The 18,743-nt window shown below is 42.7% G+C and overlaps 1 protein-coding gene across 1 annotated transcript in view; it reads left to right on the top strand.

Moving 5' to 3' along the window:
• The window catches only part of tyw1 (tRNA-yW synthesizing protein 1 homolog), a 212,019-nt gene that overhangs the window by 80,445 nt on the left and 112,831 nt on the right, over positions 1-18,743 (top strand). Inside the window, exon 11 of the mRNA XM_079673788.1 lies at positions 11,450-12,000. Coding sequence (XP_079529914.1) covers positions 11,450-12,000 — 551 coding nt within the window. The remainder of the gene's footprint in view (positions 1-11,449; positions 12,001-18,743) is intronic.

Raw genomic sequence — 18,743 nt, 5'->3', positions numbered from 1 at the left:
GCAGGTTATTCTCATGCTGCTGTTAGTCTGGAGATCAACAGACACTAGCGGCCCGCGCATATAATTATATAATCAGACAACGTCCGTTAAAAAACATTATTACATGGCTTTGTTGAATACTCGATTCTGATTGGTCAATTCAGAACACGTGACACGTTGTTAATCCAGAACAGACAGACCGCTGTCACGGATTTATTGACCGTTGTTAAGGACGCTCACATCTGCACAAAGAAGTCCGTTCGATTTAACTGTATAGAGTTTGGCTGAAAAGCAAACTGCATGCAGTTTGCTTTTCTAACTGACGAGACAAGAGCGACAAGAAAACAGCGGAGAAGTAACGGGCAGAAACCCTCCTTGTATACGCAGCGGTCCAGACATAGACATCAGACGGCGACACATATTCAGTTGCCAGTTACTTTGGCATTAGGGCAGGGATATCTAGATACTTTCCAAGGTTTGACATAATGAATTGTGCTACTTTTAAAGCAAGCAACGATGTTTTCAAATCTGTAATCAAAAAGCTCCTTAAAAACGCTATCGAAGCAGTTCCTGCCATTGCTACGTTAGTTCAAACAGTAACAACAGACTATTTTTCTTAGCATGTCAATTTAAATCAATACATACAACTATTTTTTAAATCAATAAAATCATTTTGTAAATCCACAAAAGCATTTCAATTAATATTGGGAGTCATGTCGTTACTTTGTTGAAAATGTGGCCATGTAATAATTGGGATAATCATGCCGATCTAGATCCCTCCGCTTCGCGTCGGGCTCCTGATCAGCCTGTCGGTGTTCTTTTCCCCATAATGACCGCGCCGCTGCACATTATCCATGAGAGTTTTTCTGCAGTAAGGAGGGGCGTTTCACCAACGACAGGTGTTCTTACTTCTATGTAGCTGACGGATAATTTTTACTTTACACCACACTGTTCAACACTTAATTCTGCTTTACTCTTTAACTAAACAACCGCGGATGTCTTGAAAGACTCTTTCGCGAAAGAGTTTTGAAGATATATCCGCGTTCTTGTGACACGTAAATACTGCGCTTCCTATGTTTTGGTACGGACTGCGTTCACACCAGCAATGAACCGCTCCAGAGTTCGCAAGCAAGCTCTCCGAGACCACCTATTTTAGCGGACCAGAGTCCGGTTGTTTAGTTCACTTAAGAGGTCTCGGACTGTGTTCACACCGACCCAAATGAACCACACCAAGCGGCTAAACGCACCAGGGTTTGATTCAACCGGACTATACAAGGCAGGTGTGAACGCACCCTTAGTCTACTATCCCATCATTCAAGGGTGGTTTTCACTATAAGTAATATTTTTTTCTTTTGGACGGACACTATAATTTACGTTTTTTTACTAAGTTCAATCTGAATATACTTTAAAATAAAAAAAAATGCTCTATTGATTCTGACTCTTCTACATCCAACTCACAGGTTTATCATTGCTTTGAGAAAAAATATTATTAATTTACCCCTTTTAGAAGTGAAGTTATAGTCATTTGTTCTGGAAATGTCATTTTCGAGCCTGAGACCTGGAAAACAGGCTCGGGGCTTAACAGGTTAAGGAGCTGCGTCTGGAGGCAGACTGGGGTGTCAATGAAGGCAGCTGGATGACTCCCCTTCAATTACTTCCAGCTGTTTTTCCACTGCTATTGTCTTATGGGTTTGGGTCAACACGAAGAACAAAACCCAAAACTTCTGAGATGATTTACAGCCAAGTATATTAGTAATCTCAACACTCCAGAGAACATATACAAGATCTAGCGTTTACTGTTCTTTTACAGAAGTCTCAGTTTTCTGACTACAGTTCCGTCCAATTAAAATGGTAATGATGTTGCTTCAGATGTCATCAAGGGATTTTGCTACGAGATGGGGCATTACAGCATGAAGGCTAAGATAAATATTCCATCTAAAGGCTACACTTGGAGATCACACCCTGAAGAAGTGTTTACTGGACAATATAACAGAAGCAGAACGAGTGGACAACAGCTAGATCTTGCTATAAGTGTTTTGGAATATTTTTCAGGATGTATAATCAAGTATACATGAAAAAGGACTTTCGGGCGGCACCAAAGTTGTTCTGGAAAACTTTCCGACACCTCAGGAAGGGGAAGCAGGGAACCATCCAAGCTGTGTACAGTAAGGATGGGACGTTGTTGACCTCAACTGATTGAGTGTTAGGGTGTTGGAAGGAACACTTTGAGGAACTCCTGAACCCGACAACTCCACCCTCTATGTTAGAGGCAGAGCTGGAGTATGACGGGGGATCAACACCAATCTCCCTGGGGGAGGTCACTGAGGTCGTCAAACAACTCCACAGTGGCAAAGCCCCGGGGGTGGATGAGATCCGCCCAGAAATGCTGAAGGCTCTGGGTGTTGAGGGACTGTCATGGTTGACACGTCTCATCAACGTTGCGTGGAAGTCGGAAACAGTACCGAAGGAGTGGCAGACCGAGGTGGTGGTTCCCCTTTTAAAAAAGGGGGATCAGAGGGTGTGTGCCAATTACAGAGGCATCACACTACTCAGCCTCCCCGGAAAGTTTACTCTGAGGTACTCGAAAGGAGGGTCAGGCCGATTGTCGAACCTCAGATTGAGGAGGAACAATGCGGATTCCGTCCTGGTCGTGGAACGACGGATCAGCTTTTTACTGTCGCAAGGATCGTGGAGGGGGCCTGGGAGTATGCTTATCCGGTCTACATGTGTTTTGTAGACTTGGAGAAGACGTATGACCGAGTTCCCAGGGAGTTACTGTGGGAGGTGCTGCGGGAGTATGGGGTGAGGGGTCTCTACTCAGGGCCATCCAATCTCTGTACTCCCAAAGCAAGAGCTGTGTCCGGGTCCTCGGCAGTAAGTCGGACCCATTTCCGGCGAGGGTTGGCCTCCGCCAGGGCTGTGCTTTGTCACCCATCCTGTTTGTAATATACAGTGGGGCAAAAAAGTATTTAGTCAGCCACCAATTGTGCAAGTTCTCCCACTTAAAAAGATGAGAGAGGCCTGTAATTGTCATCCTAGGTATACCTCAACTACGAGAGACAGAATGGGGGGAAAGAATCCAGGAAATCACATTGTAGGATTTTTAATGAATTAATTTCCCCACTGCACATGGACCGGATTTCGAGGCCTAGTCGTGGGGGAGGGGGTCTGCAGTTCGGTGGACTAAGGATTGCACCACTGCTTTTTGCAGGTTCTAATGGCTTCATCGGTCTCCGACCTTCAGCACTCACTGGATCGGTTCGCAACCGAGTGTGAAGCGGCTGGGATGAGGATCAGCACCTCCAAATCTGAGGCCATGGTTCTCAGCAGGAAACCGATGGACTGTCCACTCCAAGTAGGGAATGAGTCCTTACCCCAAGTGAAGGAGTTCAAGTATCTCCGGGTCTTGTTCTCGAGTGAGGGAACAATGGAGCGTGAGATGGGCCGGAGAATCGGAGCAGCGGGAGCGGTACTGCAGTCGCTTTACCGCACCGTTGTGACGAAAAGAGAGCTGAGCCAGAAGGCAAAGCTCTCTGTCTACCGGGCCATTTTCGTTCCTACCCTCACCTATAGTCATGAAGGATGGGTCATGACCAAAAGAACGAGATCGCGGATACAAGCGGCCGAGATGGGTTTTCTCCGCAGGGTGGCTGGTGTCTCCCTTAGGGATAAGGTGAGAAGTTTGGTCATCCGGGAGGGACTCAGAGTTGAACCGCTCCTCCTTCGCGTCGAAAGGAGCCAGTTGAGGTGATTCGGGCACCTAATTAGGATGCCACCTGGGCGCCTCCCTAGGGAGGTGTTCCAGGCACGTCCAGCTGGGAAGAGACCAAGGGGTAGACCTAGGACCAGGTGGAGGGATTATATCTCTTTCGTGGCCTGGGAGTGCCTTGGGATCCCCCAGTCAGAGCTGGTTGATGTGGCCAGGGAAAATAAAGTTTGGGGCTCTCTGCTGGAACTGCTACCCCCGTGACCCGACCACGGATAAGCGGGAGAAGATGGATGGATGGATAATCAAGTATTAATTGTATTTTACTTTGTTATAAGGCTATGTATTTGTGTGTGTTAAACTTGAATGGACAAGTCAATTTTTTCCTCTTAATTATAGAGAGGTTTTATATATATTCTTAAAACAATGTCCCATTTTAAATAACGTAGATTAGCGCAAATGGTCTTTTCACTTCCACTTTTGTGTCATAATCAATAATTTTTTAGTAATTAGTAAATAATACATTTATAGTGTACTGCTGTGGAACATGTGTCAACTTGAATCAAAGTAGAATCAAACCACAAGTTGGCAGGGTACTTTTAGATGCTTTTTTTTAATGGATTACTGCATGCACGCTAACTTGTTTGCTTCGTAAACCAGGATCACTCAGAGATTGAGCGACAATCTCTCCGTGGCAAACAAGTTAATGATTAACATCAGAAGACTAACGGCCTGCGTAACTGCGAGGCCTTAAGATGGACACTGATTCATTATGAAACTGTCAAGACACCGTGACTTTTACTACCCTCAGAATCCAAAAAGAGAAAGCGACAGTGTTGAGCGCTGAAAGGTTGCTGTCAGATAGTGCTGCCCCCCTGTCACTACAGATACGCCTTTCTCCCTTTATTAGACCCTCCAGAAAAACGCGATTCTGCGATCGCAGAATTTACCGCATAATCAGCAAAATGGCGCAGATTTTTAAAAGGCCGCATATTTATCAAAAGGCCGCATAATCCCCGCATTTTTCCACACAAAGTTGAGAAGAAAAAAAAGTTAACTCGTCTTGACGTGACGTCATCAGCTCGCGCATCACAGAATGTAAAGAACACTATAGAGTGAACGTGTGGAGCTCACACGATAGAGAAAACACCAAGATGAAAAAATCTAATCCAACTCATTTACCGACGAACATTTCTACTAAAGACCGGGCAAAAAGTGGGGGGAAACTATTCTGCACCCCGTGCAACTGTGTGTTGGAGTATAAGAGAACATCGACGTGACGACCCACTTTTAATCATTCAAACATTCGAAAATGCTTTTTGCTGCTGCGGACAAGAAAGCCAAACAACTTACATTCACCGAGGCATCAACCTCCAAAACCCTTTCGAGGGCTACAAGAAACAAAGTGAGTAGCCTACAAGATTGAAGCTGGTCAGATAACGAACGAGTAAATGAAAACAGAATGAGGCGGAGAAGTGTGTGTGTGTGTGGGGTGGGGGGGGTGTGTGTGTGTGTGTGAGATTAAAATAGCCCAATTGCTTTTACAATAAATAAACATTGAATGTGTTTAATTGAATAGTAAAGGGGTTTAAAGGCCCAGTGAAGTGTGCACCTGTGCATGATCTGTTATGCTAATACGTATAGTAATGACCAAAATTGTCCATTGGAACCCATATCAAAAAATGTTGGAATAGCAACAAATTTGACGAGTTTTGAATTTTCCGGGGAAATCTGCAGTCGACCTTCGCCTTCGTGGGCGTGGCTTGCGATCTACTGCGTGACGTCACGAGATGGACGCCGCTGCACTGTTTACATTCACCACCGTTCGTTTTTTCTCTTTTTCAAAGTCGAATTTCTCAACGTTTTTGAGCTAGTATTTTCCTGGAAAGTGTGTCGGAGTCGACTGGAAGTGATTTCCAATCGAGAAAACCTGACAATGGAGGCGACAGTGAAGAAAGAGGGATGAAAAACACAGGGGAAACGATGCATTGCCGCTGGCTGTAGTAATGTCAAGTCTGCCGAAGTGGCGATGTTTCTGTTCCCAAAAGATGAAGGTGAGCCTGGCTGGGGTCATTGTTTCGTAGATTATTTGATTGATCATGATAAATAAAGGCCAGTGGTCGATTCGAGAGAGAGAGAAAGAGAGACTGACAGAGTTACAGGGTTGTTGTTAGCATCTGGTGCTAGCTCGGAGCTAACGGAGATTAGCTGTTTCAACAATAAGGAGAGGGAGAGTGCTCTCCTGTGGGACTGAGAGAAATAACGTCAGCTCAGGGAGGTAAACTGTAGCCTAAGTTATCTCAGTGGGTTTGGTCATCTATGTAAACAAATATTTCCATCTATGTAATATTAGTTGTATAAAATAGGTTAAGAAATCATTCCAATGTTTTTTGATTATTGAAATATATGTTTCATATGAGTGTTGAGAGCTGTATCCATAAATCTCTTAATGTTGCCCTCAAAGTGCACCAGATTGATCACTTTCCTCATCTATCCTGTCCGAAAAGCTGTCCAAATCAATCATTTCTCTCACACTAGTATCACTTTCCAGAGTCTCCGCCATGTTTACAATCGCAACTGGGTACATCTTGTGACGTCACAGCCACTATCGTCTGCAACTTCCGTTAGGCTCAGACGGCAAAATTAATAATTCATTAATTCATTAATTATGAATTATTAAAAATTATTTTAGCCATGAACAGGCACAATGATATGTAAGGAATGAAACTGCCATTTCATTTTGGTGCAAAAACATGCACTTCACTGGGCCTTTAACGTTAGTGGCAGGTTGTGTGTGAGAGAGAATAAATAAGACAGCCCAATATTTTAAAAAACATTTATTCTTTTTTCCCGCATATTTAGCATATTTCGCAACTTTCCGCATATTTCGCAACTTCCCGCAATTTCACCGCATAAAATCACATAAAAACCCTGCATGTTTAATCGCATAATCAAGGAATTTAGCCCGCATAATCAAGGATTTTTGCCCGCGTTTTTGTGGAGGGTCTACTTTATGCAGCTATGTGGGATGACAGGAAGTAAGCAATTTCTGGGCACAGATGTTGTTATAGCTGCCATAGGTAGGTTATTGCATCTAGACATCACACTTTAACACTCCAAAGGTGTTATTAACACCCAGGTGCAATTTCTTACAGTATGATGCATTCCATAACTGATTTCATAGGATGGAATAAGTGTTAAATGGTTAGAAGGTTGCTCATCTGAATCTCGTGAAATGTGTTTTTAACTTTGTTTGTGACAAAAGAACAGAGTCTAATGACCTGAATCTGAGTCAGGCGTCTAGATGTGTAAATATTCTGTCAATGTAATAGCGGCAAATGTACTTTCAAGGGCGCAAAGAGTATGAGGAAGAAAATCAGGAAAGGGTCCTTGAGCCCTCCATGTTACACTCCTGTCCATATTTGTGTGGCAAGATGGTCTCAAGTTTTTGACTTTCAGTTGTTACAAATTGCAGTATTTATTCATTCCTTCTTCATTTGTGCTAAAAAAAGTCTCAACAGAACGAATGATGTGTGTGGGACTGAATTGTTGCCGAAGCATGTATAGAGCGAACTGGCTGCATGAAAGCCCTGCTTTGTGAGAAAATATCTGCTGTCATTTGACTGGCGATAAATACAATTTCTGATTTCTATGTGAATAGGACAAAAATTGTTTTTTTTTTATATCTACTAGGTTCCCAAATATGACAGTCAGCTAGGCAAACAACTGCAAGATCTCATTGGAGATCCATGATCAACGTTGATTTATGGGGAAAATTAAAGCAATAGGGGATCAAAGTCCTTTTAAGCAGCAGGCTAACACACTCCGGATTTCTTTGGCTTGTTGGTGTTAATTAATTTGCATCATAGTTCAGCTGTAATGACGTTTTCCCACAGATGTACATATATTGACTGATTGGGTCCCACTGTATATATTTTAGTTTTCTTTCTGTGAATGTTCGAAAGCCACAGATCTCTGTAAGTAAAGAAAACTGAAGAAATCTTTTTTGTTGCTGATGTGCAATACAGGACAAAGCAGCTTTTAGGCTTGAAAAATACACTTTACAAATGTATTTTTTTTTTGCTCACTTACAAATACATTTTTTCTGCTGGATGCCAATTCTTTGTTTGTGTACCTGAGAGGAGCCACCATGAAGACAGGCAGTGACGCAGTATTGTTTTTATCTATTCAGCGTTTGAGGGCGTGGCCTTGTTCATGGTCAAAAAGATGCTCAGCCGTGCATTAAGCCAAGATGGCCTGACTGTCAAGTGACTCACTTTTCCAGCGTAAGTAGATGTGAAAAATCTATTCTTGTGCACAAAGAAGTCACTTGACCGACACATCGTTGTACTAACACCAGTTGGCCACAACGGAAATTTGCTCAGCCCGGCTCACTTCCATGGGGATTGGTAACTGTTTTGCATGTTGTGATTGTGTGGCTGTGCTGTATCTATCTGTGTGTGCGGAATAACCATCATGTGTGTGAATTTGCAGGACATATGACACAGCTTAAAGGTCCCCTATTATACTGTTTTTCATCAATATATTATAGGTCTCAGATATATACATACATGTCTCTGAATTGTTGCGAGATCTTGCATTGTATCCTGTTTCAGCCCTTTTTCAAAAGTGTCTGTTACTTTAGATGAAAATAAGGAGCAACTCCCCTCTGAGATATATTTGGTTTAAAAAACCACAAAGGTGCTCTAGGAGGAGATTCAGGTGATAAGGTGGGTGGGTCGGGGGTTACCTTGGTTGGTGATTGGCTAATGGTTACAAAAGCCAATAAATCGTTATGACATCATAAAGTGGTCAAAATCTGATCAGCTCATTTTCAGACAGGTTTTTATTAATGCTGTCAAAATTATCGCGTTAACAGCGGTAATTAATTTTTTGAATTAATTGCGTTAAAACATTTAACGCATTTTACGCATGTGCAGAATTGCCCGCCCCATACATCCCACCAGTGGCAGTGCCAGGGTATGGCTTGGGTAGGCTACACCCATACCAAGAAATGGCTTAGCCCCACCATGAAAAATTGTGTTAAAGTAAGCAAAATAAAGTCTGCCAACTCGCGCCGAGAATTTCAAAGATAGCAGTTAGTAAGATTGTTTTGCAGTAGCCACTTGTCTGGAAATACCGAAGACCAGAAACGGTTTTGAAAACTTTTGTCACGTAGTGATCGTCTTCTCAATAGAACATCTTTGATAATGTCTTCTGGCCAATCAGAAACAAGATAACGGCGTGGTGTTGTTGCAGGAAGTCCCGACGGAGAATACTTTTGCTGTAGTACAGGGGTGCACATAACTGGTACGCAGGTTATGTGCGTAATCTGAAATGCGTACCGTCACTTGTGTCACAAAGCGCATTTGCGTACCGACATACTTGTGAAGCTTTTCCAGAAGGCGGTTAGATCACCGGACGACAGAGTCGGTCTCCGTGTGCACAGACAGGGCTGCTGTTAACGTCGGTCTGTACAACGGAATTGTGCCAAAACTACGCCAACCGGCTGTGGAGGGACACCCCCCCCCCCCCTTCACTGGAGAACTGCGCTAAAACAGCTAATCACAACGTTCACACTCTGTGGTCACGAAGTACTCCACTAGCCCCCCCCCCCCCCCCCCCCCGTCGACTTTCCTGAAGTACTTCCCCGTTGATAGAAATCAACACGTAATGAATTAAGACCCCACGGTGTGATGATTGATAGGTGTGTGGGCTGTCTTTAATTTTGACACACATACAAATGTTATAATAAACATACATACTGTATGTTAAATGGATAAATCCGCCTTCTTTCATTTATCTTTCCATTCCCACAACAATATACAGTGGGGAAAAAAAGTATTTAGTCAGCCACCAATTGTGCAAGTTCTCCCACTTTAAAAGATGAGAGAGGCCTGTAATTTTCATCCTAGGTATACCTCAACTATGAGAGACAAAATGAGAAAAAAAAATCCAGAAAATCACATTGTCTGATTTTTAAAGAATTTATTTGCAAATTATGGTGGAAAATAAATATTTGGTCACCTACAAACAAACAAGATTTCTGGCTCTCACAGACCTGTAACTTATTCTTTAAGAGCCTCCTCTGTCCTCCACTTGTTAACTGTATTAATGGCACCTGTTTGAACTCATTATCAGTATTAAAGACACCTGTCCACAACCTCAAACAGTCACACTCCAAACTCCAAGATGGCCAAGACCAAAGAGCTGTCAAAGGACACCAGAAACAAAATTGTAGACATGCACCAGGCTGGGAAAACTGAATCTGCAATAGGTAAGCAGCTTGGTGTGAAGAAATCAACTGTGGGAGCAATTATTAGAAAATGGAAGACATACAAGACCACTGATAATCTCCCTCGATCTGGGGCTCCACGCAAGATCTCACCCCGTGGGGTCAAAATGATCACAAGAACGGTGAGCAAAAATCCCAGAACCACACGGGGGGACCTAGTCAATGACCTGCAGAGAGCTGAGACCAAAGTAACAAAGGCTACCATCAGTAACACACTACGCCGCCAGGGACTCAAATCCTGCAGTGCCAGACGTGTCCCCCTGCTTAAGCCAGTACATGTCCAGGCCCGTCTGAAGTTTGCTATAGAGCATTTAGATGATCCAGAAGAGGATTGGGAGAATGTCATATGGTCAGATGAAACCAAAATAGAACTTTTTGGTAAAAACTCAACTAGACGTGTTTGGAGGAGAAAGAATGCTGAGTTGCATCCAAAGAACACCATACCTACTGTGAAACATGGGGGTGGAAACATCATGCTTTGGGGCTGTTTTTCTGCAAAGGGACAAGGACGACTGATCCGTGTAAAGGAAAGAATGAATGGGGCCATGTATCGTGAGATTTTGAGTGACAACCTCCTTCCATCAGCAAGGGCATTGAAGATGAAACGTGGCTGGGTCTTTCAGCATGACAATGATCCCAAACACACCGCCCGGGCAACGAAGGAGTGGCTTCGTAAGAAGCATTTCAAGGTCTTGGAGTGGCCTAGCCAGTCTCCAGATCTCAACCCCATAGAAAATCTTTGGAGGGAGTTGAAAGTCTGTGTTGCCCAGCGACAGCCCCAAAACATCACTGCTCTAGAGGAGATCTGCATGGAGGAATGGGCCAAAATACCAGCAACAGTGTGTGAAAACCTTGTGAAGACTTACAGAAAACGTTTGACCTCTCTCATTGCCAACAAAGGGTATATAACAAAGTATTGAGATGAACTTTTGTTATTGACCAAATACTTATTTTCCACCATAATTTGCAAATAAATTCTTTAATAATCAGACAATGTGATTTTCGGAATTTTTTTCTTCCTCATTTTGTCTCTCATAGTTGAGGTATACCTAGGATGAAAATTACAGGCCTCTCATCTTTTTAAGTGGGAGAACTTGCACAATTGGTGGCTGACTAAATACTTTTTTGCCCCACTGTACATAAAGAAATGGCATATTTTGAACATAGTTCGAATGGTGATTAATCATGATTAATTAATTTTTAAGCTTTGATTAATCTGATTAAAATTTGTAATCGTTTGACAGCCCTAGTTTTTATATAAATGGATCAGGACAAAAAGTGAGCGAATCTTTTTTTCCTGCAACTTTCAGGATCTCTTTACACATATTGATGTAGAAAAGACATGAAAAAGTGGATTTTGCATAATAGGTGACCTGTAATGGGCATTTGTAGGGTAATACCACTCCTTACCTTACACAGTATGCCTGCTGTTATTCCTAACCTGTTTATCTTTGTTGCCGCACTAACAGACACAACACCAACCCTGTGGGCACAGAGTGGCGCTGGAAGATGGACCCTGCTGAGAAAATCCTGGAAGATGCCCTAGAGAAACACCAGACCATGATCCGACAGTTCAGAGGTTTGTCCTTTAGCAGGAGCATTCTCCCCTTGTCAATCTCTCTGTATAGTCCTGTTTCTCTTTCAGTCTGTCTGGCTATTTATTTATCCCTCAAACTGTTGCTTTGTCGAGTGCACTTCATACAACCTGAGTGGGGCGACAGGACGCTCATCAACGGCCAGACATCGACGGCCAGACATCTATCGACGGCCGAAATCGGGCCTTTAAAGAGTCCCTATTATGCTTGTTGGGATTTTCCCTTCCCTTCCTTAAGTGCCCAATGCACCCCTGTGTCCTATTTAAGTAGTGCAACCTCACAAACAATATTTAGATTTTGGGGGTTTTCCCTTGAGTGTTATTTAGATTGTTGTTCAAAATGTTCTGTAAAGGCTAAAATCCCTGTGTTCCCTCCAGAGGGAGTTTCTCTCCCACACCGCCCCCCCGGCCTGACACGCCTCTATTGTACTCCTTTGTTTACTTTAGCAGCATAGTGACATCACTACGTAATACTCACACTTCTATTGGCTGGCGCTCCAACACATTGTACGTGTTAAGCTAAGGGGCGGGATATCTCTAACTGGTTGACACTCCTTTGGTTGACACTTTCCTTCATACAACCTGAGTGGGGCGACAGGACGCTCATCAACGGCCAGACATCGACGGCCAGACATCTATCGACGGCCGAAATCGGGCCTTTAAAGAGTGACTATTATGCTTGTTGGGATTTTCCCTTCCCTTCCTTAAGTGCCCAATGCACACCTGTGTCCTATTTAAGTAGTGCAACCTCACAAACAATATTTAGATTTTGGGGGTTTTCCCTTGAGTGTTATTTAGATTGTTGTTCAAAATGTTCTGTAAAGGCTAAAATCCCTGTGTTCCCTCCAGAGGGAGTTTCTCTCCCACACCGCCCCCCCGGCCTGACACACCTCTATTGTACTCCTTTGTTTACTTTAGCAGCATAGTGACATCACTATGTAATACTCGCACTTCTATTGGCCGCGCTCCAACACATTGTACGTGTTAAGCTAAGGGGCGGGATATCTCTAACTGGTTGACCAATCACAACAGAGCCGGCCAGTTAACCAATCAGAGCAGACTGGGCTCTGGTTTCAGACAGAGGGTGAAAAGAGGTCCTGCAGCACAGGCAGTATGACAAAAATAAAGATCTTTTTGAACATTAAAGCATGGAGACATGTCCCAGTAGAGGCACTTAATACACCTGAACATGAGCAGAATATGGCCGCTTTAATATTTAGACTATTAAAGCCCTAACCCTTTCATCTTACAACGTTTACAGTACATTGACATCAAAGATTGTATGTCTGATTGATTCTGCAATCTCACAGTCACCAGGCATCATAAATAAAGTAATCTCCTGTTGTTATTAAAATGGAAAAGTAATGTATCCAAGCTTCTTAGTTCGTTTAAAATAAAAAAAACATGCATATTTGTAACAAAAGGCTTTCAATTACGCCATTTTGTCCAGCAAATAAAGAAAAGCATATTTTCAGATGCTTTGCCATTTTAATGAGAAACACACTAGAGCACAACGCAAGCCTATAATGTCATTATCATCCATAATGTTTTTCCAGCCGCACTACAGAATCACATTAGGCAGCCTTCAACTCCATTTACCATTCACAGTGATACTTTTTATAATGTCTAAAGCAATGATCTAACCAGACACTGCCTCTGAAAACCCACTGTGTGGTTAAACTGGGTTCTACTCTGATTACATGATGTTCTACTGCTTTAAAGTTGTCATCAAAAATAGTTTAAAACCCCATGGAACAGTTTATAATAATAAGTTATGAAAAGATTCCTTTAAAAAATAGAAGTTTGGTTACCAACAGAACGTTCCTTGTGATTTAACTCTTACTCTGTTGTTACGTGATACAACAGTAGTAAATATCTTCTTTTATTTCAGTGGAGGATAGGTTTGTTTATTTGATTTTCCTCCATATTCATCACTTCTTCCAATATGATGCAGTGTTATGCTCTTTGGTTGGCAGTAAATCAAACTCTCAGGTTATACTCAAAGCATTATAATAAAGTCCACATGAGTATGAACAAGGGCCGCACAATTTTGAAAAAATAGCTAATTGTGATTATTTTTGACTGATATTGCAATTACCATATGATCCCCGAGATGATCAGTTTTGAAACAATATTCACATTATCATTTATCATTTTTCACACATTTTCCATGACCAATTATTGTGCTTACTGCGATTTGGGTTGCCCATTCTGAAATCAAAGCATTTTTTTATTAATTGTGCTGACCTCCTATAAACCTACTTTATTTTAGTACAATTGCATGTGGATAAAGGAAGAAGAGCTTTTGCCGCTGTGAATTAAATATTTTATTCCCTCATTCTCTCAGCAGCAACACAGCACTTTTTAAATGACTCACCCCAGTCATGCATACTGTTCTCGTACGCTGGCCCTTCCATCCAAGTATCCATGTCCTAGGTCATTTTTGTAAAAGAACAAACAACAGCAAAAGGAAGTGTTCAGTGTGTTTCATAACTAACACATCATAAACAAATGAGAGGGGGAGAAGAAGCCTGCAAAGCAAAGGATAATGACTTATCAAACCTCCTCTGTGTCATGGATGAAGCAGGTCATGTCTGTACATCAAAGGTCTACTATAATAGTTTTACAGTTTTCAATTCTGAGGCTAACAACAACTGCTTAAATTGTAATAGAGCGCCACGTCTTTGCCCATAGATCATTTCTATCTGAGTGGTCCACTTTAGAAGCAGTGAGTCCCCTCTAATGACCTCAAGAAAGGGTATTATGTGGTAATGTAATGTAATTTCACATAATACTGTAAGATATGGTACATTTAAGTTTCACACACGTGCACCATTCTTCAGTTCTCCCAGAGTTCAGTGGGTTTGCTCATGTGGTTAGCAGCTGTTCCTTTGTATGGTTTACCCTTGAAAAGTGGCAAGGTAACAGGTGCTTTCTATGGTTCATCCACACAAAATGTTTCAAACTTATCAATTATTCATAGGTGTTATAAAGCATCTGAAGGCAACAGTCCAGCTTTTATTTAATTGAGATTCAGTGCATGTATTTTACATTTAAAAAAAATTGATTTATTACATCAAATCCCCATGACAGTGTATGAAACTCTTTCCCCCTAAGCTTCCACTTTTCGTTTATTCCCTGAAATCTTGCCAGCATGTAATATCAATCAATCAATCAATCAATGTTTATTTATATAGCCCAATATCACAAATGTTACATTTGTCTCAGTGGACTTCACAGTTTGTACAGAATATCAGTATGACAATATGACACCCTCTGTCCTCAGACCCTCACATCGTACAAGGAAAAACTTCCAGAGAAAACCCACAGTTTAAAGGGGAACATGGGAGAAACCTCAGGTACCTCATTCACACCAACGGTGTTTCAGGGCCAGTTCGGAGTTGGAGCTTGAAAAGCACCGGGTTTTCCTCTTCACACCGCAGCGGAGCAGCCTCTTAGCTCCGGAATCCGGTTCATTTCGAGCACCAAAAAATTGTCCGGCCAGAGCAAAAGCACCACATACAGTGGGGCAAAAAAGTATTTAGTCAGCCACCAATTGTGCAAGTTCTCCCACTTAAAAAGATGAGAGAGGCCTGTAATTTTCATCCTAGGTATACCTCAACTATGAGAGACAGAATGAGAAGAAGAAAAAAATCCAGAAAATCACATTGTCTGATTTTTAAAGACTTTATTTGCAAATTATGGTGGAAAATAAGTATTTGATCAATAACAAAAGTTAATCTCAATACTTTGTTATATACCCTTTGTTGGCAATGACAGAGGCCAAACGTTTTCTGTAAGTCTTCACAAGGTTTTCACACACTGTTGCTGGTATTTGGCCCATTCCTCCATGCAGATCTCCTCTAGAGCAGTGATGTTTTGGGGCTGTCGCTGGGCAACACGGACTTTCAACTCCCTCCAAAGATTTTCTAAGGGGTTGAGATCTGGAGACTGGCTAGGCCACTCCAGGACCTTGAAATGCTTCTTACGAAGCCACTCCTTCGTTGCCCGGGCGGTGTGTTTGGGATCATTGTCATGCTGAAAGACCCAGCCACGTTTCATCTTCAATGCCCTTGCTGATGGAAGGACGTTGTCACTCAAAATCTCACGATACATGGCCCCATTCATTCTTTTCTTTACACGGATCAGTCGTCCTTGTCCCTTTGCAGAAAAACAGCCCCAAAGCATGATGCTAAATTGTTCATTAAAAATCCTACAATGTGATTTCCTGGATTCTTTCCCCCCATTCTGTCTCTCATAGTTGAAGTGTACCTAGGATGAAAATTACAGGCCTCTCATCTTTTAAGTGGGATAACTTGCACAATTGGTGGCTGACTAAATACTTTTTTGCCCCACTGTACGTCACGCTTACGTCGAGGCGGGGGCAGGGGCGGGATCAACTCCTGAACAAGAACAAAAAGCCGGCGTTTTATCCAGTTTGTACACAACGATGGAGAAACTTAACAAGCAGCAGTGGTCCACTGAAGAGACCAGCTACCTACTGGGAATCTGGTGTTCTGAAGAGGTACAGAGGAAGCTGGAGCACAATCGGCCATTGTTGTCGGTGTCAGCTGTGAGGGGTTTCCGTGCGGTTTGGCTTTATGAAGCAGGCACACAAACGGTTACGTCATGACGCAAACGATGACGCAATGACGCAGCACCAGTCGGACTCTGGGCAGTGTGAAAAGAGCCGGAGCTAAACCGAAGAACCGGTTCTGAACCTGAAAAGCTCTAGCACGGAGCTTGAACCGGAGTTGCGTTGGTGTGAATGAGGTAAGGGAGAGCAACAGAGGAGAGATCCCTCTCCCAGGACGGACAGACGTGCAATAGATGCCGTGTGTAAATCGAAGAGATAATACATTTTACAGCGTAGGTGGACCAAATGTTTGGAAATGCATGTGTCTGTAATAAGAAGATGAATCCACAAGGATGTCAACAATCCTGTGGGAGCCATCAGGGAAGTAGTATGGTGAGAGTCAGGCAGGACCGCAGAGACAGGTTCAGCCACGACTCAAAGTCCAGGACTCATATCCAGTACTCAGGATAGAGGATCCAGGACACACGAACACAGCAACAGGATTAGCTTCGACTCAGGATCCCGGCGTATATGTAGACAAAAAAAAGAGATTTGGGGGTAGCTGGGTTAATCGGAACATGAGTACACAGGTACAGACAGCCAGAAAGACGGAGTAAGGTGCCCCCCCCCCCCGACAGTGTAAGCCTATAGCAGCTAAGCTAACGTGTCTACATACATGCACTGCCTTAGGATAGGTTGAGGGAAAATGGTAGCAAGTAAGAAGCAGAGGCGGAGAGGCACACGCAGGGAGAAAGGTCCCCACTGGAACCTTAATTGGAATTGGTGAGAGGTAAGGAGTAGGTCTGTGACTAATACTTTTACTGTCAGCAGTCTTATGAACTTTTTCTTCTGTCAACCTATTTCACATCCCCTACCTTTCCACCATTTCCAAACCCAGAGAAAGAGACTTAATTAAACATGGTTTATACACATCTACATATTCAACTAATGACACATCATTAATCTAATTTAGTTTAATCCTATGCATCAAATGTATGTAATTATGGCGGCCTGTGGTCGTGGTCCAATTATGGATTTTCCTCGATTGGACGAAAAAACTGATACTTGATTCCTCTCCTCTTAAATTAATTTCATCTGGTCTTTTTAAAATTCAACACACGTAGTAATCTTAAAGGTTTATAGCAGCAGTCTATTACACTTCATAACATTCATTATCATACTCAGAACTTATGCCGGGCGTATTTTAACAGCACCTGTTGGTCTTTGCATGGGGATCCACTGAGCACTAGGAGAGTCCAAGACCACCCAGTGGAAAGAAGGAGAGAGGGGGAGGAGGAGACAGTCTGGGCTTCAGGCCTGACTCCCAGAGCTCCAACTTTCCCCGTCTCCCCTCTCTTCTGCTCATTTTTCATGACCACCACACGTCTCTCCTGTCCATATTGGTAATTACTCAGTTTGACCTCACTTCAAACCTTGACCTCGTGCTGTTCCTTCCCACTGTTTTTCTTTACTTGGTGTTCTTTTGATTTAAGAAGGCATACTTTCTGATTCCCCTAGGGGAAATTCAGCTGTTTTAAAATAGTTTAAATACAAACATGCATTAATGGAGAGGTGTCAGAGCAAAGGGGCTGCCAGGTGTTGTCGCCCTGGAGCAGCTGGGGGTTCTGTGTCTTGCTCAATGACACCCGGTACACCCAAAAAGTAATCTGGCACCTTTTCCGCTACCAGGACATACAACATTTTTTTTATTTACACATTTGTTCTGGTCTGCGCGGTGATTTAAAACAGTGACCATCCGGTAACATATGTTTCCCAAGCTAAGCCTCTACAGCAGGGGTCGGCAACCCCTGGCACGCGAGCCAATGCTGGCACCCGTAACCAGTGGCACACTAGGAATAAGTGGAATAAGTGGACAACTATCATATTTACAGCACCTGGGGAGCGCTGTTAGGGTTCATTGCCTTGCTCAAGGGCATGTCGGTTTGGGGACTTTAATCAGCGACTATCAAAGCTACATAAACACTGGTAGCAACACTGGTGTAAAAATCCAATCCACTCCACGTATGGAGTTGGTTTGACCATTTATTCTTCTAAAAACAGGCAAAAATAAAGTAAAATTGGTACCAGTTACTTAGTGCAAGTGGAAGTGTAAATGTGATGTAACTATGGCTGTCAGTCGATTGAAATATTTAATCGCTATTAATCGCATGATTGTCCATAGTTAATCGCGATTAATCGCAAATTAATCTCACATTTTTTATCTGTTCTAAATGTACCTTAGAGGAATATTTTTCAAGTTTTTAATACTCTTATCAACATATGAGTGGACAAATATGCTTTATGCAAATGTTTATTATCATTTGAACAATGACAAATATTCTCATGAATATTAAACACAACAACCTCTGAACATTACAAATATTCGCCTCAATTCAACCTGGAACCTCTCATACAAAACAAAGTGTGTGTGTGTGTGTGTGTGTGTGTGTGTGTGTGTGTGTGTGTGTGTGTGTGTGTGTGTGTGTGTGTGTGTGTGTGTGTGTGTGTGTGTGTGTGTGTGTGTGTGTGTGTGTGTGTGTGTGTGTGTGTGTGTGTGTGTGTGTGTGTGTGTGTGTGTGTGTGTGTGTGTGTG

The sequence above is a fragment of the Notothenia rossii genome (genome assembly GCF_949606895.1).
Source record: "Notothenia rossii genome assembly, chromosome: 4".
In the NCBI taxonomy this organism is placed as follows: domain Eukaryota; kingdom Metazoa; phylum Chordata; class Actinopteri; order Perciformes; family Nototheniidae; genus Notothenia; species Notothenia rossii.
This window is presented reverse-complemented; position numbering and strand designations above follow the sequence as displayed.